The 25,722-nt window shown below is 49.5% G+C and overlaps 1 protein-coding gene across 27 annotated transcripts in view; it reads right to left on the reverse strand.

Moving 5' to 3' along the window:
* MAP4K4 (mitogen-activated protein kinase kinase kinase kinase 4) overlaps positions 1 to 25,722 on the reverse strand; it is a 174,747-nt gene that overhangs the window by 101,575 nt on the left and 47,450 nt on the right. The window contains exon 1 of one of the 27 annotated variants that reach the window (XM_027128758.1): positions 15,879 to 15,917. The exons of the other annotated variants lie outside the window; for them this stretch is intronic. Within the exon in view, the coding sequence (XP_026984559.1) occupies positions 15,879 to 15,902 (24 nt within the window). The 5' untranslated portion in view covers positions 15,903 to 15,917. Of the gene's footprint in view, positions 1 to 15,878; positions 15,918 to 25,722 lie in introns of those variants that run through there. 27 annotated transcript variants of the gene reach the window in all.

Consider the following 25,722-nt stretch of genomic DNA (forward strand, 5'->3'; position numbering starts at 1 on the left):
ACACACACACACACACACACACACACACACACACACACACACACACACACGACCCGCGAAACACACACTACCTACTCACGGGCTCTCACAGCAAGAGCTGCACGTAAAATACATTCTTTTCATATTTGCTGACTATCTGAACCTACTAAAAATAATGAGTTCACCTTTTTCTTTTCTATGTTATCAATATTTTTATGATTAAAACTTCTGTTAATACTTTTCAAGGAGAAAAATAAGAAACTAGTTTTTTCATTAGTTCCTTTATATCACATATTAAGATGTGTAAATACTGCATAATGGTGCCCAAAGCAGACATTGGAGTCAGGAGCCCAGGAGGGAAGTGGCACTCACTCCAGCGCACACCAAGGGTGACCTCGCGCCAGTTCCTCAACCTTTTCTGGAAGCCGCCGTCTTCCTCTGTAAAACGGGGGTAAAAACAACTTTCTGCAGTAGGGCGTGTTAACTATAAAAAATGAACACCTGGTAGCAGGCCTGGTCCTGGTGGACAGCAGCGTGACTGGAGTGGAGGGACTGCAGTGGGACCACAGAAGGGACCAGCATCACCTGTCACGGCATCTGAGAGACCAGCTTTAAAAGCAGGAGGGTCCCCTAAAGAACCACAGGTCGCTAGATGTTTCCCTCCAACGTGAGCTACCTTCCAGTGGGGAAAAGATAAACCTAGTTACACAGACTCCACCACAAAATACTAAATGTGTTTATTCGTTCAGACTTCAAACAAAATAACCAGAATTTTTCTCTTGAGACCCATACAAATTAATGGCACTTGATATAGATGTATATCAAGTATGTATACACATATAAAATTAGATATTGATATATTTTCTTACTCACTTCAAGTCACATACCACGTCCCATTACTTTAATTATTGCAAAAGTAACGATCCATGTTCATCTATAATATGATTCTCAGTCTGAACTCCTCTCTCTTCAGCCTCCCGTCACCAACAGGCAGGGTGACCACAGTCCCCTATTTCTAACTAGGGAATCCTGTCTTTACTGTTTTATATAGTTTTAATTCTTGAATTGCTCAAATGAGGAGGTAAGAATCAGGGAAAGGAGCTGGGCCGCATGTCTGACCAGCTGGGAAAGCACGTGTTACACCGAAACATAACCAACGGGGGCTGAACGGGCCCCAACCAGGGTGAGGCCAGAGCAGACACAGCGCCAGGGTTCCAGGAGGAAGCATACACACGACGGTGAACTTTTAATGAGAAGTCTGCTCGTCACAGCGGCTGACCATTTACCCAGAACAAAAGACGAGGCACAGAATTCTGGGTGCCACCTTCCTCCTCTTCCCAGGGCTACGCCCCTCCCACTTCAAGAAGCTTTCCTGCATTTCTCCCCGTGACTTCACAATACACTCAATGTTTAGAATTATCCCCACAGAGTAACTTCAATATTGAAATATCACTTTAAGCATCACTAAGGCACTCAAACTGAACTCTTCTCACTGGCTGAGAGTAAAAGGTTAAAGGTTTCGGACACAAGTCGGAAGGCAAGAGGTTAAGTGATGCGAGGGGTCCTGTTCCCTTCTGGGCTCCCGACCCACCCACGGCCCTTCCTAGTCATCACCAACCCAACCTGCAATTAAGGTTTTCAAATTGTGCCTTACTTCTTCTCAGCCCTTCAAGAAGCTGACTCTAAAATAACACTGCCCTTGAATCTGGATATATTTCCAGTATTTATATAAAGTCAGACTAGATGCAGCTCTGTGTCTCACTGAACAATTTCTAAATACAAGAATAACCTGGTTTCTGAACCGGAACCACTTCCGCTGCTGTGTCTTCGGCACTGGCACAGTTAGAAGGCATAATTCTTCCCTGGCATGTGGTCTCTAAGGGCAGTGTTTGTTTTCCTTCTGGTTTTCAAAGTCTGTATACAACTTAATTTGCTTGTGCTAAAAATTCATGATATTTCATACATATTCATAACTCCACTCTTCTTCCTAAAAAGAGATAAAAGGTTTGTTCTACACACAACTCCTAATTTGCCTGCGCTGAATATGCATTAGATACTTCATTCATTATTCCTAATTCCCCTGTTCCTCCTTTAAAAAGAGGTAAAAGAGAAAACCCACCTTTATAAAGTTTCCCTTTGAGGTTCCACTTGACAGGATCCCTCACCAGAAATGATGCACCCACGCCATCAACTCAAGCGCCACTCTTTCCTCCCTGGGATACAGAGCTCTGCCCGTGGTTCAGCCCAAGCCCACCTTCCCTTTCATCAACCCCTTGATGAGACCCCCGTGAAAGGGCCTGCTGCTCCAGAGCTGGTTCTCTCTTCAACCTACAGCCACAAGCATCCAAAATTAACCTACAGAACTGAAAGGGAACGCTGAACTGAAACTCTTCAACCCACAAATCCACCCAGTTTTGCTTTAAACCCATGACCTTAAAAGTAAAAAGAAATTCTGATCACCTGAGTCAACTGCTCGCTCCGGCACTAAACAGATTTATGACCTTGAATGAGTCCCTTAACTTCCCAGAAGCATGGCCATCTCACCATGAAATGTCGATGGCTCTGAGCTGCTCCCCAGGCCAACACTATGGTTCACCAGGCACTGGGTTACACAGCAGAGACACACCATGAACCAAGCAGGTAAGGTCTGTGCCCTCATTCTAAGAGGGGACACAAGCCATACAAAAGTGAATCCGCTGATGGCAGCCCTCTTGGACCAAAAAAAAAAGGGCTCTAGGGGGAAACCTAGCCAAGTGAGGAGAGGGCGTGCCCGGGGTGGGGGCGGGGGGAGTGCTATTTCATAGCGGGTGGGCAGGGAGGCCTCTCCCTCCGGTACCCTGTCATTTGGTGATGAATGACTTGCCCTGCAGGACCTCGAGAGCCAGAACTAACCTACACAAAGAAAACCACCACACAGGCGCGCAGTCTGGGCCGCCAGCCCTCCCTCGACCAAGGCGGCATCCTCGGTGGCTTGCAGGCGACGTGCAGGTCCTATGCCAGCTGCCACAATGGTGACACCCTCGGCTCCCTCTTGTCAGTAGCACACACAGCCCCAAGGACGTCCCACGGCAGCGTGCAGGACCCTCTCCGGACAAGCCAAGCCAGACCAGCACTGCCACTCCCCCCTGCGAAGCTGAGCCTGGGCTATGGAGAGAGGGCGGCGAGGCAGGACCACAGGCTCCGGCCAAAGGAAGCTTCAAGATTTCTCCACGGACCACCTGACTACACCGCTTCTCTTCAGCAAAACTCAGCCTCAAGGTTGAGGTGCGAGTCCTCTACTGGCAGAGCCTGGCTATGATTCTCCAACCAAACACTGAAAGCAAAGTCTCCCTTCTTTCTCTAAGCACAACAGTCAGAGGATCATGTTTCGGATTGAAAAATAAATCCCTAAATTTACGGTGCCCATCACTGCATATTAATATTTGGTGTGTGGCTGCCTGGGCTGTGGGGTTACAAAATTTAATTACTGAACAGTAACAAAAGCCAATGAACACAGTCACATGAAACACAGCCTGCATGCTGTCTCATTACGGCTGCACTTCTACCATTTCAGACTATCCTGGCATCTTACGAAGGCAATTCTTTGGGGGTCTACAGCCAGAAACCGCTCCCCAGACGCTAACAGCAGGTTCTCCCTGATAATTCATGACTAAAGTGGACGTTACATTTCTTTTAGTGGGTTTGGGGGATGAGATGGGGTTGGATAGGTTGCTTTTTGTGTTTTTTAATTGAACGTCCCAGAAGTTAAGAGGCTGCACATTTCTAAAACCCAGATTTTCAGTTTCTCTTGGAAATCAGATATGCTAAAGCTGGGTCCCGAGGCCCAGGGAGATGATGTGCAGAGCTGGGCTGGGCTGAGGCAGCCCCCTTGGGCCAGCAGCGGCTCTCCAGCCATTCCCACAGCTCCCACCCACCCGGACCCTCGTGCAGGTACGAGCATGCACCGCGGACCCAGTGCCCTCCGTCAGAGGCTACAGCAGCAGACCCCTAGCTGACAACCGGTCACCAGGGGAGAGTTCTGTTGCTGCTGCTGCATGTTTTCTGTTTTGCTTGTAATTGTACATGCTTGGGCCTCATCCACATCTATTGGATCAAAGTCCCTAAGGAGTAGGGCCTGAGCATCCGTACCTTGTAATCTCCCCTAAATAATTCAGAATCACTGCAACCGTGGCCTCATGACGGCAGGAATAATGTCAGAAAGACGCCAGCAGGCACCACCAAAACCCACGTTCTCAATAAAAAATTAAAAGGCCCCCAAAAGCCCCTCACCCTGGATCACGTGCTATAATAGGTTCAGCCTCACGCCGTAGCTCGTGAATGCGTGGCTGTCACCTCCCGGACCTGGGAAACACACAGGTGACAGCGTGACAGCGGGGGAAGCACCAGCCCCAGATACCACACAAGAACAGTCAGGCAGAAACACCGGCTGCTGACCACCGGGCAGCCTGCTCCCTGTCCCCCTCTGCCAGGGCCACCGCCTGATTCATCAATCCACCAGGACCCTGGGGGAGAAGCATGGCACTGCCCAGGACCGCCTCGGGCCGGCAGACGGTCTGCACACCCTCCCCGACGTGCTTCAAGAAGTTTTGTTTTAAGGGGGAAAAGGAGGCACCCAGATGGTGAATCACTAAGTCAGAGGCCAGGAGCATAAACCCCCCCTGCCCGGCCCTCGCCCAGGGCCTGCACACCGCCAGCCCCAGCCAGTGGCCAAGGAAGCGCCGTGGGCGGTGGACACCTGTGTGCTGGCTCACTTGGTGATGCACAGACACGGCCTTCACAAACCACCACCTCCAACTGAGGGGGGGGGGGGGGAACATCCTTGAAGTCCCTCAGGCGATGTCCTCTGAGAGCTTCCCAGCACGTCCACCATGGCTGTCCCCACCTCAACAGACCCTCCAGGGATAAACCGTGAGATACAAGCCCTTCTCAGGAAATACAACTGGGGCGGGGGGGGGCAACGTGACCATGAGCTGACCCACCGCAAGCTGCAGGGCTCTGGCCACCTGCCTCTGGGGTGGCCTGTGCAGGAAGCTTGAGGGGGAGCCTGGTGGGGGAGGGAGTTCTGTAAATCCCCAAGTGCCTACACCTCTGAACCCAAGGGAACATCACAAGGGTTCTGCTGACGGCCAGTCCTGTGTCCTGCCCATGGTCACGAGAACCAACTCACAGTGGCGCACACACCAAAAGAAAACAAAACTCAACTTTACTTTATGACAAGGTGTGAAATAAAATTTAAATGCTAAAGGGAAGCAGGAATGGTTCAAAACCCAGGGCACCTCCGGACCTCGGGCCTCTTTCCTGTTTACTCAGGGGGCCGCCCGCTGGCAGGGGGGCCGGCGGGCAGACAGACACATCCGCTGAAGGCTTTTGCTTTGTTAGCAAAAGTCCTCACTTCCTCCCCCCTCCTGCCTCTCACTTTTCTTCCTATTCTAATGACATCGCCAGGCAACAAAGTTACATTTCCGGGTAAAACAGGGAAGCCAGGGCAGGTCTAACTCCTGCCCCAGGCGCTACCTTCGAGGGGGAAGCGCTGGCCGCCGAGGGCCCCTTAGGGCCCAGAGATTGTGCAGCATTGACGCCATCTGGGGGGTGCCCACTTTATGAAAACCCAAGGCAACGAAACTGAATGGTGCCAACCAGATGCAGCGGTACCGTCCCCCTGCGGGCACCTGCACCTCCAAGGATGCCTGTGGAAAGCCCAGCACAGGCCACCATACAGAAACGCACAAGTAATTCCTTACTTTGTATGAAACTGATGAAACACTGCAACACGAATGCCAGAGGCCTTCACTCACTGAGTTTTGCTCTCTGCCCTACTTCTCCCATCTCATGTGATTCCTCCAGACTAGGGGATAACTAAGAAAACACCACAGCAACTTCTCTTTCTCATCCTTTCCTGGACAGAACAGTCTCATCTGGATCTCTAGAAAGGGAGTCACAACAACTCACAAGGAACAAAACTTGTATAGAGACAAATATTTCTACAGTTATGCCTGTTCTCGATGAGTAGGTGCATTCCCTAAAGCAGGACTTAGAAGAATTTTTTTTGCAATAGTCACCAACGTCCAAGTTTGAAGAAATTTGGGGGATGTGAGCTACAACTTCACATATAGGGTTTGTTTAAAATGGATCGGGACACCTGACTGTACGCCCTGGGGAGACAATTTGCCCTTTTAGGGGATAAAAACAAACAAACAAACAAGGAATCTGTGTGAGTGATTTTCAGGCGGCTGAGATGCTGGGTACAGATCTGCGGGGCTCTTCCCGTCCTCCCCGGCGGGGGCCACACCCAAGCAGAGGCCAAGGGCAGCAATGTTATTTGGGCAACGTCCACCCAGCACACTCTCAGCCAGCAGAATTCTGAACGCTAGCACAGCAACCGCATAGCACAAGGACGGCAGGTCTCACCACGTGAGGGAGACCCGAGAGGCCCGGAGAGAGTCCTGTGACCCCCTCATGGACTGCAGCGTCAGGACCACCAGCAATCAGGTTTCCAAACCATCACTCAATCACAAGGCCTCCAGACACCGCGCGTCACTCTTAGGCCTCTAGTAGATGATGGAGGGGTTCTGCTTCTATTTAAAGGTTGACCGTGCGCTGGGCAATTGGACATCTTCTCACTGCCGTTTCCAGGTCTTCAGGCAGTGGCGCCCGCCCTGGAGCACCGTGCATCAGACCATCGTGTGACCCAGGGTCTGGCCTCATTTACTGGGGCCCCGGCAGAGCAACACTGCTCGTCTGCCGTCTGCACGGCCTCCGTGCAGTTCCGGATACAATGGGAGGAATGAAGTTCAGCCATGGGGGCGGGGTGCCGCCAGGAGCCACGTTCGGTGGGGAAATGCTCCCCTTCTTTCCAGCAGGTACTCAGAGGAGCCTGAGAAGAGGACGCCTCGAAAAGGGACTGGACGAAGGGGCAGGGCCCACAGGCTTCAGGAAGACGGGGGCCTGAGTGTAAGGGATACAGCAAAGGGGCCGGGACTCTCCAGGATGGCCAGGCCATCCTCTCGTCCCGCTGCAGCCCCACAAGTGAATCATGACCTCGGGAAGGTGCAGGAAGGTCTGCTCTGGCTCCTTCCCCTGCGCTGCTCCCTCCGCGAAGCACCAGCATCTCCTCCCTGGCGGGGAGAGGGGCTACCTGTGCCACCTCCACCATCTGGCAGGACCTGACAACAGCTGTCTGCGCTGGGTCCTGTGGCTGGCGGCCAGGCAATGCTGAGAAGCCCAGCTTGGGCACCTTAGTCGAACCCATGGAGACTGGGCCAGGAGGACCACGGGAGCGTGAAGACCCACCCTCCACTTAGAAATGAGGCCGGAGAGAAGACGAGCGGTTGCTACTAATCGAATTAAATCTGCATGACCACTGAATTTTACAGTTTAATATTGTTATTCTACAAAAATTACAACAAAAATATAATGTTTTGTGTAATGTAGACCAAAAACATGTTTTTAAAAGATCCCCTTTGAGGGCTCCAACTACACTGTGTTAACATGTTGTGAACAGGAAATAAACTACCAGCAACTTTCTAAAGAACAGAACTTATTTATTGAAGGGGGAATATGATAAATCAACAGTAACCAAGAGATGTGAATGAAGCTAGCTCATCCTCTTAGGAAATTTTTTTACAAATATAATTTTGCTTATAACAAATTAATAAAAGCCAGAGAACTATCTCACTGACATCAATTAGCTGTTAGAGTTGTCAGTCACCCCTATTTCCTTCAGATATTCTTTTAAATATACAACCCCAACAAATGGCTCAAAATCTCAAGACATTTCTGGATGAGCAACACAATACCACAATCTTATTATATCATTAATATGCAAACATGAGAACTCAATTCATTTCTAATATAATGCAGAAGTACATACCACAAAAACCCTACTCCCATTAACTTATTTCTTCTCAAAATTCCATCCACCATGACGACCCTTCCCTCCATTTGAGAACAAACTCGTATGTCTGGAAGCAGAGGGCAGGGACCTTACCCTGCTGGCTTTTCACTATCACAACTCTAGCACCGAGCTGATGGTACATATTTGTTACGAGGAGCTGAAACTCACTCTACTTTTTTGTTTAAATGATCACACGAGAACAAATGAGACTAAATTAATCAAGCAGTTTAAAAATTTCCCAGTAAAGCAGTCGCATAGCACAGGGAGATCAGCTCGGTGCTTTGTGTCCACCACCTAGAGGGGTGGGATAGGGAGGGTGGGAGGGAGACGCAAGAGGGAGGAGATATGGGGATTTATGTATATGTATAGCTGATTCACTTTGTTACACAGAAGAAACTACCACACCACTGTAAAGCAATTATACTCCAATAAAGATGTTAAAAAAAAAAAATTTCCCAGTAAAAAGAAAAGAGCCTAAGAAAAGAATCTGAAAAAGAATGAATATGTGTATATGTATAACTGAATCACTTTGCTGTACACCTGAAACTAACACATTGTAAATCAACTATACTCCAATACAATTTTTTAAAAGAATCTGAAAAAGAATATATGTAAAACTGAATCACTTTGCTGTACACCTGAAACATTGTAAACCAACTATACTACAATTTAAAAAAAAATTTTTTTTTTAAGAAAAAGGAAAAAACCAAGTCAAATAACACCACTTAAGATTCAGTGAACTACAGTTATTTCCAAGAAGCCATGTAGCAAACACAGGCACAAGATTCTGGCAAAAGCAAAAAGCAAAGATGTTCTTTTTCATCTAAAATTACAAAACTAGCACATAATAAATTAAATTCCAGCTTCTTCTCCTTTTAGCTTTCTAACCAAACACCACCACAGTTTTTAATTGGAAGGGTCTGGACAGGCTGCCACCAGCTGTGGCACTGGCGCCCTGTGCCTCCCCGAGAAGGGAGCATTTCTCACCACAGAGCAAACAAAAGGCTTCTGTGCCTTCTGCTGAGAAGCAGCAGCAACGCGGACAGGCCGGGAGAGGGCGTCTCGTGTCACACACTCCACCGAGCCACTCCTAAAACCCTCAGTTTAGACTGCCACTGGCCGCAAACACCTCTTCCACCGGCCCTCACCTCCTCCACCAGGGAAGACACACACAGGGTCTGGGGCGCGCGCGGGGGACAGAGGCGTCGCCACATTACCTCTAGACACACGCAGACTAACGCTAAGGAGAGCAGGCAATGTCTAAAATGGGGCCTTTAACCAGAAGCACCAAGGCTAGGCCAAAACCTGGCCACTGCGCGGCCGGTCACAACACAAGCACGAATTGGGCTCCTTGAGAAGCTGGCTTTGTCTTTTCTAATCTAACACTTTATCCTTTGTAAAAGCAGTTTCAACTCTTAAAAGGAAAGCAGCCCGTACTAAATAATGTTCTCTATCTCCTAAGCCCACTGGTCCGTTACAGAGGAAACAGGTCGAAATCTTACCGGAAAGGAGAACGTGTACCCCCTAACTGGATGTGGAAACACAAAGTCACTTCAGTGCCCCCAAGTCGTTATGATATTAAAATATTACTGTGATTATGATGCAAGATAATCATATACTTAGAAAGGCAGCTTAAGTAATTGCAGTAATAAGCCACGTGTAAAGAGGAAACATACAAATAAGTAACAATTAAGAAAAAAAGAAAGAAAATCTGTGTTTCAGTTAGCTGCTCCAAAAATGTCTGAAAGCCAATCTTTTATTGGAGCAACAGTACCGCTTTCTAGTGGTTTACCAAATCCAAAAGCCAGTTTTATTTGTGGGAAAGTAAGAAAAAGGGAAAGAAAAATAACAGGTCTGAGGACAAACAACAGAATATTCCAGCTCATTCTAGCCCGGCTATCAGTAAGTCAAGCTGTCACAGCACTCATTAAAGCACATCTCCTGCCATACACCCCGCATACAGTGAGTGTCCCTTAGAGGGGACATCTCTGTCTAGGAGACCCGCCTGGAGCCACAGCCCAAGAACTCTGGTTTGGATTAAAACAGGCAGAAGCATCTCCGAAGGTTGAGACATTTGTTCACACCAAATGCTCAGTATTGGTGTTCTTTCCTGGGGTCTGAGAGTTCAAGGACAAGGCCAAGCTGGAGACAACAGATTTCAGCACAACCAAGGCCAAAGACACGCCAACGCAGGCTGCCACGAGAAGAACCTTCCTGAACTCCAAACTGAAGAGCTTCTGAAAAGCCTTACTTGTGGGAGAAGCTCTTTACAATTTAATTTCTTTTTAATTTCTAATAAAAACCAGGGTAAATTATAGGACCTCTCCAACCAACCTCCAGTGAGGGTTCACGTTTGCTGTTGGTTTACTCTTCCTGAAGGAGAGTCTCAAACACGTCCCTGAGGTTTTCCTCACCAGACGGGGTCCCCTGCCCATGGTCCCACCCAGCCATCCCCTCTGACTGACCATCAACAAAATCTCTCCAGGGGAAAGAAGTCGCCTCAACCTCTGCAACCAGACAGAGCTTGCAAGAATTATTTCCGAGCACAGGAAACACAAAGGGAAATGAGCTTGGAGATCCTGAAGCCGGAAACACGTTAGGAAAAAACACACAACGTTTTAGTTTTAAGAAAACTTTAAAATGAAAAAGAAACACCCAACTCTTAGACGGTAAAGCTCTAAATCTGGTCGGGGCTGGAGATCAAAGGCTTAAGATTAATCTCCTTCAAAACTACCCACTCGGGGCTTCCCTGGTGGTGCAGTGGTTGAGAGTCCGCCTGCCGATGCAGGGGACGCGGGTTCGTGCCCCGGTCCGGGAAGATCCCACGTGCCGCGGAGCGGCTGGGCCCATTAGCCATGGCCGCTGAGCCTGCGCGCCCGGAGCCTGTACTCCGCAACGGGAGAGGCCACAGTAGTGAGAGGCCCGCGTATCGCGGAAAAAAAAAAAAAAAAAAAAACTACCCACTCGATTCAAATCACTGCTTGTTTCTACTGCTGAGAAGTCACTTTAGAGAGACCTGGGTGACACCACAAAGACTGAGAGCCCTCACAGCCCACCCTTAAGACGTGGCGACGCTCCCCTCGCACAAAAATCAAATCAAGTTCCCCAATTCACAAACCCCTCATCCTCCCTCCCAGGACCCCTGTGCAGCCACCAGCTTCCCTGCCATCCACCACCCCGCCACTCAGAAAGAGAAGGGACGGTCAAGGCCAATAACCTCAGTTTTCTTTCATTCCAAAGACTTTTATAGCATAGAGGCTCACATTAGTCTAATTTATGGGGTAAAGGAGGAAGTTTTCCCAGCAGCAGTGGAGGATAAGAAGGGTCCATGGCCCCAGGTGAAGAGAGCCATGGGGGGTCAGGGGGGCTGTTCAGAGCATCCCCCTACCACCCACACCTTGCAGTAAGGGGTACAATCTTTTACTGTTAAAGATTAAACAAGTAAGCTGAAAAGAGGCCGAAAGTCAGGGTGGCAAAGAAAGACCTTTAAAAGAATTCATGTTGAGTCTACATTTTAAAACACAACCTGTAGAGTAACTGTCTCCAAACTGGAAATACTGCTTAACTTTTCATTTTGAGATCTTTCAACACACAGAAAAGTGGAAGGAATGATCCTAAATATAACGAATATCCAATTATTGAATACCTACAGTCAACATTTATTAACATTTTCACATAGTTATCTACTTCTCTTAATAGGATAGATTTCCCCACTGAACCATTTCAAAATAGGCCATAAACATCAAGAGACCTCAATCCTAAGCACAGAGGAGAGTATCCTCGCGCCAGCACCACAGACCATTGTCACAGCAAGAAAAACAACAATCCCCAGATTACCCAACACCCGGCCCGCGTTCAGATGTACCCCACGCCCCGACCCCGCTTCGAGCTTGTTTCCACGTCAATCCCTCCAGCACCTCTGAAGCCACGGTGCTGACTTTTTGAAGAAACAGGGCCAGCTGCCTCATAGAAGGGCTCACGTTTTGGATTTATCTGATGATTCCTTGATATCACTTGTGTTGTTAACCTGTTCCTCTAGCCCCAATTTCACCTTAGATTCTGGTTAACACTTCTGGAACAGTATTTCATGGATAACACCGCATATTTCTACAGCGCTGAAAGGGATTATACACCGTGTCAGCTTGCCCAACTATCAATGATCCTAAATCTGATCACTTAAGTGAAATCAACATTTCAATCTGATATTATTTCAACTAAAGGCATTTAGGATTTCTAGGGATGTTTATATAGAAGGGAGAATGCAGGAGAAAGAAAAGAGGAATAATTAATAGGGGAAGCAAAAGAGCCAAAATACGGAAGAAGTCAGGGTCCTGGTTTGCGTCAACGAAATTAGCCAAATTCTGAGCAACAAGTATGACCAGGAAGTCAGGGGTCTGTAGTATGCAGGTATCATCAGCTTCACAAAAATCTCAGAGCTTAAGCGCACACACAACTACTAGGCGATTAACAACACCACGAAACTATCCACGTAACTCATTCCCCAGGTACCATTAAAACATGTCTGTATGCAGTATGTACGGCACACCATCTTCCAAGTCATTACCTACTTCCCGAACATGCCTTCCCATATGTATATTCACAAAATGGGCCATGCCAACAACCCCCGGGAGGCAAGCAGGGCAAGGATGTCCTTGTCCTCATCTGACCAATGGGAATCTGAGCCGGAAGGCAGGATCAGACAAGATCACAGCGTCAAAAGGAGGTTAGATTCCAAGTGACCTGACGCTCAGGGTAACGACTTTTCCAATAAAATAAGTCATGATTTCACAGCAAGGTGCAACGTGGATACAGTTCTCCAGAGACATCTTTATGTGTAGTAGTGCAGTACAATGCTATATGGGCGTGGTGTTCATATTTTATTTCTATAAGGTATAGTTTTATGCATGCACAAATATACATATGCAATACAAAGGTCTTTTAATCTCACTGTTCCTCTGAGTAAACAATATTTATAAGTATGTTAAATAAATCCTCTTTCAGGAACATCAATCCCACACAGACTTCCCACCTAAGTAAAGCTGTGGCGATGACAGATGTGACAGCACTGCTGCCATCAGCGCCTATGTGCTCAGGCAGGAGCTCTCAGCGCCCCACCGTGTGTGGCTGGCCTCCGGGTCCACCTCTCTCCACCCACAGTCCCGCGTAGGCGCCCTGTGCCCGGCACTGACCTATTCAAGTCAGGTCCTGTTTTAAATGCACCAGGAGAGTTCTTTTGAATTTCCCAGTTACTCATATCACTGCGCTGCTGTGGAGTCTCAAATCCACAAACTCTGGGGCTTCTTTGCCAGAACTATGGGTGGATTTAATATCTTCTGAAAACCACTACTCTGCTCACGGTTTCTTTAGCTAGAAGATGCAAAGAAGGACTTCCCCGCTTTGTTTGCCATTCTTGTTAACAACTATGGTCATACTTCAATTGGGAAGAAATGAATTGAAATTTGATTTTCTAAGCCTACCGACTTGGCCACCAAAACCCTAGGAAAATCACAACCATCAAGAGAAAATCCAGAGAAAATGATATAAACACAGCATCCGAAGTCGTCCGACCGTGTCAAGGCTTGTACTAATACCCGGCGGTGCCCAGTGGCTCGGCTGGGAACCCGCTCCGGTCCAGCCCCTGGCAGCCCGAGAGCAGAGCCTTCACCCGCTGGCGGGTGAGAGCAGGAAGGTAAGAACAGGGGTCCCCGAGGGCCTCCTTCTGCAGCCCCTCTAGACGGGCCTCTCCCTGGAGCTCTGCAGGAACTGAGTCCAAGGCCCTACTGCTGCCTGCACTGCAGGCGGCCCCGGCGACACAACCAGGCAGTGACAGAGTGGGGAACCCAGCACGGGGTGCTCGGCCACCACCCTACTCTGGTCAGCGCCCCCAGGAGCTGCCTAGCGGGTGCTGATCAGAAGTCACATTTCCACCACAGGCAGCACGACAGCCCGGCCCCCACCAGCGGCTGCAAACCAGCAGGAAGCAGACCTCGGCTTCCCATCACCCTCTCTTCCCCCAGCTCCACGCACACCCACCCAGGGAGGGCCAGTGCTCAGGGGGTTAGCGTGTCAGCTCAGAGGCGTCCAGCCCTCTGCCAGCCCCCAGTGGACCACAGAGCAGCTCTGTCCACCACATGCTTGGGGGGCTCTTCACAGGGATCTGGAATGAGGAAATCCCGTCTACTGCCAGACTTTTGTTAAAGGGCTCCCATTTAGGCGGCCGTGCCCCTCCTAGTCTCCCCCTGTGCCACTCCAGCCATTTTACCTCCACAAGAGCTGACAGCTCAGCAGATGGTATCAAAAGTGCTTCTGTACTCAGGCCTGAACGGGAGTATGAAGGCCCAGGCCGGACAGAGGTTCTATTCAGAAGGACCGCCTTTGACAGCTCCCCTGGCCTTCCAAACCCCAGGAACTCGAGTCACTGCCAGGGGGGCCTTCTCTGCCCAGAGGGGACGGGGCAGGGGACACAACCCCTGTGCCACCTGGGCTGGCCGTGGACCCCCCAACACAGACAGCGAGGCCAGGCCACACGCAGACTTTTATCAAGGGGTGGCAATTCCCAGATTCCACCTTCTCTCCATGTGGACTTCTTCCAGATTTTTAATCTCTCAGAATGTGGGATTCACAGTTCCTGATGCCAAAGGTCATCACCTGAATCATGACACCATTTACTGGACACTAAACTAAAAGTCAACTCACCTTCCACACACCTTCTAGTCCTAAAAACAACCCTATTTGGCAGGGAACCCCCAGCCCTAGTTTTCCAGACAAATGAGCAGATGGACAGGGTAAGTTAACTCGCCCACTCTGACGGACCCACCAGGAGTCAGCCCAGGTGTGGTCACCTACCGCTACCTCTGCCCAGGTGCCGCGACGGGGAAGCGGCGGCTGAAGAGGGGTTCAGCGTCCCTTTCTCCTCCGAGCTCCCACCCTCACGGGAATCTAACTGCCTGACGACAAGGTGAGAAGTCTCGGGAAGAGGGGCTGACTCTCCCACTCACGCCTGTACGCCGGCACCCAGGCGACAGCCACACAGAGATGCTGCAGCCATTCTGCTGGATGTCACCCCTCGGGCGAATCACTGGAAACGATCAAGCGCCACCAGCTCCAAGATCTACACAACCATGAAAAATTACGAGAAGAAAGGCCTAATGACCACAAACCCCCAAACCTTACTTTATATCGTCTTCAAGTACCACATCTACACCCAGACCAAGTGAAAAGAAACCCGTATTGTCACAATGGTATCTTACCTTCTATAGCAAGTTCATAAAACAAATGCTTCCCTTTAAAACTCTAGTTACTATTGCTTCAACATGACTTTGTTCCCAGAGTTCTTACAATTCCAAAGATTTAAAGGTAATTCTTTGGACTCAATCTAGTCTTTCTTTATCTAAGTGCCAACAAGTTAAAAGACTCAGTTTTGAGCTATTTAAAAAAAAAAAAGAAACTGTATTATTCTAACAAACAGTATTTGTCGGCTGCCTCTCCACTGCTTTTTTTTTTTCGTTTTCATCTAGTTCGTATGCAGATGTCTCAGTGGGTCTGGAGCCAGCTCTTTAAGAAACTAGAGAGCACTGAAAACCCAGAAATATTTTAAAGGCTTAAGTGAAATAGAGTCTAAAAAAATTTTTTTCAGGAATTAAAGGAAAAGCTCGGTTAATTTTCACTTGTATTATTACAGTTCCCCTTCACAAACCAACCGCCTTCCTCTAGGTTGGAGAATTCCGGACAGCAAACTCAGAGGAAATGCCGAGGAGATGGTGTCACACAAGACTCCTTACGGAGAAGGGAAATAGATAAGACCTCTTTCTAGGAGAAAAATGCCCAAGGAAACCCAAGGAAGCAAACTTTATTCAAATAGAGCAAAGTCTAGCCTGACTTAATGAGCCTCTGCAGGCTAATGACAAGGAAAACCAGAACGCTAAAATACCTGAAGTTAAAACGGCAAATCAAAGTTCATAGTGTCCAACTCCCAGGAGATCGATCTAACCCCAAGAGAACGTACCTCCTGAGGTGTGAGTGTGATCATCTCTAATGTCTATACTGCCGACCTCTGCCAGGTTTCCCTAGTGTTTTCTCTCTTTCCTTCAGGTCACACGTTTCATCTTAAGAGGACGAGTGTCTACAGCAAAGCTGCGGCGTCAGGCAGGGTGAAGGTGGTCACAGGAAAGCGGGTGGGAAGCCCCGTCCTGGGAGAACCTGAGTAAATAATGAAACTCATCGCCCTTGATACCGACCTGATCCGAACCATAAATGAACGCAGAACGGCACAACCCTGACAGCATCCAGCACGTCCTCAAAGCCCTCTGCGGCACCTCTTCAGAGAAAGGATGTGAAATAGCCACTGTTACAACAATTCTGACACACAGATATCTCTGATGTATCATCTTCCAAGAATACAGGGTTCCATGACTATATTCATTACTATAAAAACTATTTTAAAAGTTTTGTTTTTCCATGGAGGCTCTATTAAATGACCTATCACTACTATGTCTGTTTACTGAAAAAAAAAAGAATTTGGACTGTGTTCGAGTCTTGATTTTCACCGCTAGCAGACTACAGATTACTTTTCTATAGATCCAATCTATTCACTTACTGTTATTATTGACCAGGATGGCATTCTCGAATTTTATAGAGAGACAGAGAGACAGAAAGAGAGATTATATACACAGTACTTTCTACATCGTGTACAAAGTATTCTGAGGCTATCAACACAGGATGATCTAAAAAAATAAAGTTAATGTATCATTATTTGCAAAAGCACTTGTCAAACTGTAATTATTTCAATGACTTTCTTATAGCTCTGTAATTATATAAAGCAAAGTCCCAAGGCTCTTTATGTGCCAAGCTTTTTACATGAAAGAAGTTTCCCTCCTGTTATTACTCCTGACCCCAAAGGGACACACAGATACTTTTAAAAAGTCCAACAAACCCACTGCACTCTGCATGAAGTACAACGGAAGAACAGCAACAGCGTTAAGGATCTTCCCCCAAAACAACCCACCAAGTAAATATTAACGTGAACATTCTTCAGAGCACAGCAGGATAGTCTGTAAGTGAGGGAGGCCGTGCGATGATCAAACGCACGTGGTAAAAGTGACACGGGTTAGACTCCAGGCCATCACCACCGACCACTTTACCCCTGACTTTCAACACTATTTCAACAGTATTTCTCAACTGCTAGGAGGCAGGTGCTCCCGGCAGCAAGACAAGAAGCGTTTGGACAAGATGGCGTCAGGGTCCAGATTCCGGCTCAGCTTAAGCAGGTCTGTGTTAAGGCTCACACTAAAACTTTACAGCAAGTCTAAGAAGGAGCACTGAGACCCCATGAGTTCATTATGGTCAAGGTGTCTTCATGACTTCCTGAAACACAGCTGACCCAGGAAAAGGCAGAGGTGATGCACTTGATTCTGCCTTTAACTTAAACTGCAAGTGCGTGGACATTTCTACTCCAAATTCTTCACTGTAGTGAGCTTACTTTAAACCTCGTCAACACAATGAAACGACCTCTCCTCACCTCCTCTCAACCAAAGACAAAACGAAACCAAGTCGCCCAGGCAAGCAGAGCCCAGGAAATTACTCTTACGTGCCCAGAAAGCCTGGGCACAAAATCCCAGCTCGGCAAGTCCCACCGTGTAGGTCCAGCACTGAAAGCAAGGCGGCCCCCAGCTGCCCCCGCCCCCCGCCCCGCCCCGCCGAGCCCTGTGAAGCAGGGAGGAGGCAGCTCCACACCGTGTGGACCCGCTCAGGTCCACCCCGGGCGGTGAGCTAAGGAAAGGGGCCAGGAGCCGTCGCCTCACGCCTGTGCCTACGGCTCAGAGCACCCAAGTGTTCGTAAGGGCAAATGTCCCCTCCAACAAAACACGCTGAATTGTGCGTCAATACTGCCTTCCTGCTAAAGAAAAGGGGCCTCAGTAAGAGCATGCTGCAGTCGAATCCTCCTCAGAGACGATGACAGGCTCAGAGATGCGCTACCCGATCTAAGGCACACAATCAAGTTCTAAGTCCTTTCACGGAATTCTCACGATAAATTTAAAGAATCCCCCTCAAAAAATGCAAACTGATCTATAAGAAGGTCTGAATTAGAAATAAACGCTTTACTTCTTATTTAGAAGAAAGCACTTTAAAACTTCTGAGAAGGAAAAGCAGAAGGGCGATGCGGAGAATTCCTAGGCTGGAGCAACTGACTTTGCTAATCGACAACCTGGATAAACGGGTCAGAAGAAGGGCCAATAGGGAACCAACTCAGAGCACCTGAAATGTGAGAATCACACTATGAATAAAGCTGCCCTGCCACACACAGAAACAGGAGGAAGTTACTACAGGCAGATGTGCCCTTAGTAACGTCACCAGGCAACGAGAAGGCGGGCAGCAAACCGCCTTGTCCAGCACCCGCAGGAGCCCGAGCCCAACCCCCACGGGCTCCCCCCTTCAAGGCAGAAGACCACTCTGCAGGACTCCGCACCAAGGCAGGGTGCTCGCCACTAAACAGGCGCCTCTGTTTAACTAGGAAACGTTAACAGGCAGATGGGAACACGCCGAGGAAGAAAGGATTCATGCAACAACAAAAAGTGGGAAGCAGGGAGAGAAAAACTGAGACCAAAAACTTGTCATCTGTGCAGACAGGGATGGTACGCCAAGTATCATCTTCTGGAGTTTCTGTTCCTTCAACAGCTGTCCCAGGCGCCTAGATTCTCAGTAAGGGTTTTCTTCCAGAAGCATCTCCCCTGGGGACAGGGATAATGGGAGATGTGCGCCGGGTGCTGATGGGAGTAAACAAGTATGAAAGGAGCAGAAGACGGGCCAGCCTCTCCCTTCCCTGCCTCTGAGGGTTATTCATTCCCAGCACCGGTCATGTGAACTCAGAGTCTGCGTGACACACAAAGGGCCTTTACTAGGAAGTCCACAAGGGAAGCTTTAAGAATGTTAGCCTAGAATAGAGAATTTTTCGGTCTGCTTAAAAAAAAAAGACATCAAAACAGCAAATTAAAGTTTAAAAAAGCATCTGACAAACCATGTCACTCCCTTACTCGTTAGTGATTCCCAAATCTAGCCAACAAGGCCCACACCTCACTGGGTTTTCCTGGTGAACGTAATATTCCTAAGGAAGCAGCGGTTCCCATCCACGAATGTTTCACCTGAACAGGTTCTCTGGACAGCTAATGGTCACCTTTAATTCCTTCCGGAGCAAGGCGTCAATAAATACAGAGAAACACACCTAACCACCGCACATTTGCTCACTGTCTGGAGGCGGCATCCAAGCCGGGTCTCGGCATCCGGCCGTTACAAACGCTGCCCTGGACCCCCGCCCCACCCCGTCGTCAAACCACCACCCCGCCCTCCATCTCCACGCTTTTCCCTGCCAAACCGTCAGAAACCAAAGTCATCAGGCTCAACCCTCCCAGCGAGGAGCTGCTGAGGACTGAGGAGATGCTGCTCCCTTTGGGACCAGCCAGCGGGCCCCCGTACGCGCCAGGGCTCGCTTTTACTCACTCTGCTTAGTGAAAACAACAATGCTTTCCCCAGCTCGGAGCCTCCAACTTTATACTGTGACCAGGACAACGTCAGAAGCCACGCGTGAAAGCGATTTCCCACAGAGCTGGGCAGTGGCCAGTGCCTGAATCTGACAGTCGACCTGCAGATTCTCTCCACCCTTGAGAGCATCTCACATTCACACCATCGGAAGATGCAGATGGCGTCGGATGCTAATCTAACACTGGAAAACAAAAGCGATTCTCTGACTGAAGCTCTGCAACTAATAGAAAGAAAACAAAGTGCCAAACACATCTGGCTGGTCAATCATCCCTCCCTTCGTTTCACCGGAAAAATAGGGACCAACGATAAAAGCCCACCCCCACCCCTGCGCCTCCCAAGGCTGGCCGTCCTCCCTCCTGGGGGCTGTCCTTCAGTGGCTCCTGCAAGGCCCACAGAGAAATCCCCAAGCAGCAGGAGCTAAGATGCCCACAGGCCACTACTGCCTCAACTTTCTGTGGTTTAAAGAGTTAAAGCATCTGGGCTTCCCTGGTGGCGCAGTGGTTGGGAGTCCACCTGCCGATGCAGGGGACACGGGTTCGTGCCCCGGTCCGGGAGGATCCCGCATGCCGCGGAGCGGCTGGGCCCGTGAGCCATGGCCGCTGAGCCTGCGCACCCGGAGCCTGGGCTCCGCAGCGGGAGAGGCCACAGCAGTGAGAGGCCCGCGTACCACAAAAAAAAAAAAAAAGAGTTAAAGCATCTTGGTGTGACTGGCCCTTAACTCTTTAAACCACAAAAGGTTGCAGCAACTGTCTAAAAGATGCATAACTGATTAAATCCAAAGCAATCACCAAAATCCCTTAATGTGTTGGCAATTTCTATAATGAGTACTGCTTGAAACAAATGAATTGCCTTCTAGACTGGACCTTGGAAATGTTTTCACTGGGCGTCCTACAGTTGCAAGTTTAGATTAAACAAACCTCAGTGGATCCTTGCAGACGAAACTGTCTGGAAGTACAACACATAAAAATGCTAGAAGTGACACACCTACTTGTTAAAATCTACATTCCTGCTTTGTTCACCCCAGGATGCCAATGACTTGATTTCCCAGGATCCGGGACCTCAACAGAGAAGATGGCTATCTACCCTATTTCGCCAAGTCCTCGGGGAATGTGTTTCCACGGTCTCCTGCGAACAGCACAGTGAGAATGTTTCTGTTCAAAATGCCAAAGGCACATTTCAAAACCGTTTATTTCAAACAAAGACTCTCTCTGAAAAACCATGGGGTGCTGGGGGGAGTGTGCGCTGTAGAAACTGTTTTAATCAAAGGCCAATTTGGGAAGGCGTTTAAGCTTAACAAGGAAGTCAAATCATAGCTCTGCCACTGACCGGCTCTACAGAATCTCAGGCAAATCGCAAAAACTTCTCCAAGCCTCAGTTTCATCATCTAAAAAATGGAGACACAGTGTTCGCCTCCTGGTGCTGACTGGAAGCATCAGATCAGATAGCGTGTGTGCAAGGACGCTCCACTTCTGGAGCTAAGTAACTGCTGGCAGGCACAAAACGTGCAGTAAATGCTGGTCACTGGCATCATTTACCCAGCAGCAGGCACAGAGCTGGCAGTGTCTGCTGGTGTACCCTGCAGTGGGGGCCTGGAACCCACTGAAAGAAGACTGGGATTCACGTGGCTTCACAGTCGGAAGCAGGACAGCGATAACTACGTAAAACTCCTGGTGCAGCTTAGGGGACGAACTTGAACGCCACCTCTGAACCGTCAAGCTCGAGACCACAAACAGCTAACTTAACCTCCGGTCTTCTCTTCGGCTACATGGGGATACTTATCACATCATCTAAGCCAGGGGTCCCCAACCCCCAGTACCGGTCCGAGGCCTGTTAGGGACGGGGCCGCACAGCAGGAGGTGAGTGGTGGTGCGCGAGGGAAGAGGGAAGCTTCGTCTGCAGCTCCCCGTCGCTCGCGTTACCGCCTGGAGCTCGCGTTACCGCCTGGACCGTCTCCCCCAACCCTGCCGCCCCCGGCCATGAAAAAACCGTCTTCCACAAAACCCGTGCCTGGTGCCAGAAAGGTTGGGGACCGCTGATTTAAGCAAATCCACCCAGGTGACAGCACCAGCCCAGCGCCGGGCTGCGCGTACCTTGAACATCCTCTTTCTTTCCTCTTTCCTCCTCCTCCTTCGCCCTGAAACTTCCCGATGCAAAGTGCCTCTGGCATAAGGCATGAGCTCGTCCACCGTGATAATCAGAACATGGGCTGGGTGTTGTTATATGAAAAGGACCTGAGAAAACGCAGGTTGATTAGGGCGTGGCATTCTCTCCTGAGCCAAGAATGAACCAACACGGACGGACGAAGGAGATAAAGCACCTGTCAGATAAGAACATGAATCACTGAGAAACTAACTGTTCAATAAAAGGTGAGCTGGCGCACTGTGAACACAGCCCGAGAACTTTAAACCTGTGTGGCCATGTGGTTCCAGGGCTGTTTTATTATCACTGACAGTCGAGTAATCTTTCGTTCACAGACCAGGCTTTCGATACCTTGGGGTGACCGCATTTATCTTAGGGCGTGTCATAAAACTTTCCATTCCAAGAGAAAATTAATTTTAATCCACTTTACAACCCTGGAAAGGAGGGAGGTTCAGAAGAAAAAGATAACAAAAAACAAACAGGGAACTGCACACTGCAGAGTCTGGGAAGTGCTATTCTCTTCAGGGACAGCCGCGGGCTGGCTTTCCAGACCCCAGGTCCCTTGTCCTGGGAGAGGGCAGGAGCCACCACACCCCGGTAAGGACAGCTGACACCTGCCCCGCCGGCCCCCGAGACCACACGGAGGTGGAGGCCGGCGCACGTGGAAAGTGCGTAAGTGAGCGTGCTCCACAGGTCGGACTGCGGGCGCTCAAGGTGTACAAAAGGCAGTTTAAAGGGCACCTGCTGAATCAGTTATACGTGTGCCCCCCCCTCCACTCCACTCTACCCGCTCATCGCCCAAACTGCACCCAAGTCCCTCCTACCCCATTCTGGGGAAGCTACATAAGAAAGAAGATTTGGAAAACAAAAGACTCTGGGAGGAAAGAGATGCCTTGTCTACTCCTTTGCCCATCCCTCCCTTGTTGTCCAAGCAGGGACAAGAGAAAGGCAGGTGCTCTGAAGAGTGCGCATCACAGAAACACCAGGCCAGGGAGCTGGTCTCCAGGGACAGGAGCCAGGAGGACAGTGCTCTGGTGTCCCAACCACAGGCCACTCAGACCTGACAAAAGGCATCTGCTCCCAGCCCCGCCAAACCACAGGTTCTCCCCCAGAAATATGCTTTGAGCCTGTGCTATCTGCAGACTTAACATCGGTCACACACGGGCCTCCAGAGACCCAGACATGGCTGTGCTTTGATGACAATGGGGGCAATGAAGGCAATGACGAGACCCCCATCCAGACACCACAGACGCTGTTCACAAAGGCCCTCCTCCCAGGAGGGCGCAGCTCAGTGCTTCATCTTCACTGCATCCGACGCAGAAACGTAAGAGGGGGTCACTTACCAAAAACTCCCAAGACAGGCCCTGGCCTGCAGATGCCTGCTCCAGCCCTGTCTCACTATGGGGCCTGCCCACAGGTCACCAACACAGGCCACACTTCACACCACGGTCTGCAGACCTGTCCCTTTAACACATGAGGATGCAGAGACTGTGCCATTTTCACTGCAAAGCGAATTTCAATACAAGCACCTCCACTTTTAAGACCTCCAGATCATTCTCTCTGGGTAGAACTATGCTTGAAGCTGTGAATGTTTTTCCCCAAGCAGTATGTCAAGCCTCAAATTCAAAAACAAAAGCAAACCAAAAGAAACACACCCCCCATCAGCTACAGACTAGCAGGCCTGCCACTCAGGAAAAGAGGGACCTTCCGAAGTGACCCGGATAGAAGTGACAGACTGACCAGGGCTGACCTACCCTGAGAGTCCCCCAACACTTCTGTCGTGACAGCAGCGCACATGGACACTTCAGAAGCAGGCAAACCCCGGGCGGCCAACCAGGATCGCACGTGTCCCAAGGGAACGGATGCTCCTCAAATCCAGACTCAGCTTCTGCTCCACATGCAGCTGCCTGTGGCCAGGCCCCTCCCTCACTAAGGAGGGGTCGCCTGTCTTGTAATAATACAAGCCAGTCCCGGGGCAGTTCCAGGACCTCCGAGCAGGCCCGCGCCGACCTCACATCACCACTGACTGTTTGATGCCCACTTCCCACTACCTGCTCCCTTTATCTCCTGAGATCTGAACACCTGGAGACGCAGTGCCTCACTCGGTAGGGACCCAATAAATTCCTGCTGAATGACCAAAGGGACTTAAGGAATCACCTGCTCTGGTCTTTGGTCTGAGCCCCGTTCTGCAGATGAGACACTTAGACTCGCGCTAACCCACGCGGTCCCCCGATCCCCGGGCTGGGACTGGGGTGCAGCACTGGCCACACGGAGAGCGCCAGTCTCCTGTCCAGGTATTCTGCCTCCCAGTTTATTTATAAAAATAAAAGGGGGGAGTCCTCCTTTTATACGAAGCTGGCATCCGTTTTAATATATTCTACTGAAATCTACTAACTCCTAAAGTCTGCTGGCTCCTCTCCTTTCCTGCTGACTTCACGCTCCGTCACCTGATGAGAATGTGGCTTCGTGCTCCTGTGGAAGACGGAATTCCCTGCAGAAAAGCTGTTATTAAAACCCTGCCACACTTGCCAACACACCAGCAGGGCAGTGGAAGTGGCACACAAGCACGACAGGCGAGCACACTTCGCCCAGAAGCAGGTCCGGGCGGCCTGTGGGGGCAGCTGCCGGGGGGAGGGCCCTGAGGAAGGGATTTGAAAGGACAGGAGGGCAGGGGCTGCCAGCAGATCCAAGCCCCTTTGTGAGGTCATCCTGCAGACCCCGGACAGGTGCCCTCACTCCTCGTTTCTAAAAGCAGCCCCCAATTCACAGTCCAAGTTCAGCATCAAGAAATGGTAAACATAAAGCAGACCCAGGAAAGCTCTCCCATAAATTCCTCATCTGACAGTAAACAACTGTGATTTCAATCCCAAAGCACAACAGTGGTGAATGGTTTTCACTGTGATGCTTGCGTACTTTTACGAGGCAAACACCAGAGCGTGCGTCACTCCCATGCACACACAGGCACACAGGTGCACACACAGGCGTGCTCCCGTGAGCACAAGCTCTTTAAGGTGGGTGTGCAAATGGGAATCTACTCCTCGGGCTGCCCTGCTTTGAACAGCTTCACTTAGCGGACTCTAGACTCTCTTCTTCAGAAGCCAAAAATCAAGATACGTGTGTTATTTACATACAGTACCACCAACTTTCTCTGGAAAACCCCACAGAACACTGAGACGCTCTGCTTTACACCAAAGACTCGGCTTGTGGCTGCTCCTTTGAACTATATGATGTAGAAAACATACCACAAAACACCCAACATATCAGCGTGCTAGAAAGACATCGAAAGTCCCTCCTCTTCTCCAAAGGAACTAACTCCACCCTGAGGTGAACAGAGCTACGATCCCCTCCGGTTTCCAGGTGCCCCCAAAGCATTTCCCGCTAGAACCACAAGACGAGGGCCCGCTGAGCAAGCAAGTCCCTCCTGAGTGTTTCCAGTCATTTCCAGAGGCTGCTGCAGAGAGTAACCAAGACCACTGCTTGCTCCAAATCGGACACAGCTAGTCATGAAATGACATGCAGGGACTTTTTTGTTTGATGTTTAATTTGTTCGCTTCCTCAGACAACTTTTCTAGTCCCTTATCGAGGCTTAGAAGGAAGAAAAAAAAATCTCCTGGAAGGAAGACGAGGTGGATAAGGTTCCTGGAAGACAGCATCCAAGTTCCTGTCCACACTGAGCTGTGTTCATCTGTGGGCCCCTGCGGCGCAGACCGTCCCTAATTAGAAGGTGGGACGGACTGTTCCTTTAAAGAAGTCCTTAATTAGGCCACCCTTGAAATGTCTACTCCTGCTACGGGCACCTAACTCCTGGCTCTCCCTTCTCCAACCCAGCAGAAGCAGACGCCGATGCTGAGCAAGGGTGTGTGCACAAAAACAGCCCCGGGACGGGCCTTCAGACGACTCTCCTGGCCTCATCCTAAACGCTCACAGCGACTGGGTCTTCAGACGCCAACGTCAAAATGTGTTCAAGGGAAAAGGGTGGGGACATAAGGACAAAATGTTTAGCTACAAAGGTAGTTGCTGCTAATTAACCCTTCAAGTAAAACCCGGGTTCTTCAACATTGCCTATGTTTTAGCAACAGTACATCCTATGCCAGAAATCTCAAGCTCCTGCAAAGAATTCAGGAAAGGAAAAAAAATGTTCAAGAAGAAAGGATGGATCTAAAAATCGAAACTAG

This window comes from Aethalodelphis obliquidens, unplaced genomic scaffold (genome assembly GCF_003676395.1).
Source record: "Aethalodelphis obliquidens isolate GAN/ISIS:26980383/991018 unplaced genomic scaffold, ASM367639v1 scaffold35, whole genome shotgun sequence".
NCBI classification, from domain to species: domain Eukaryota; kingdom Metazoa; phylum Chordata; class Mammalia; order Artiodactyla; family Delphinidae; genus Aethalodelphis; species Aethalodelphis obliquidens.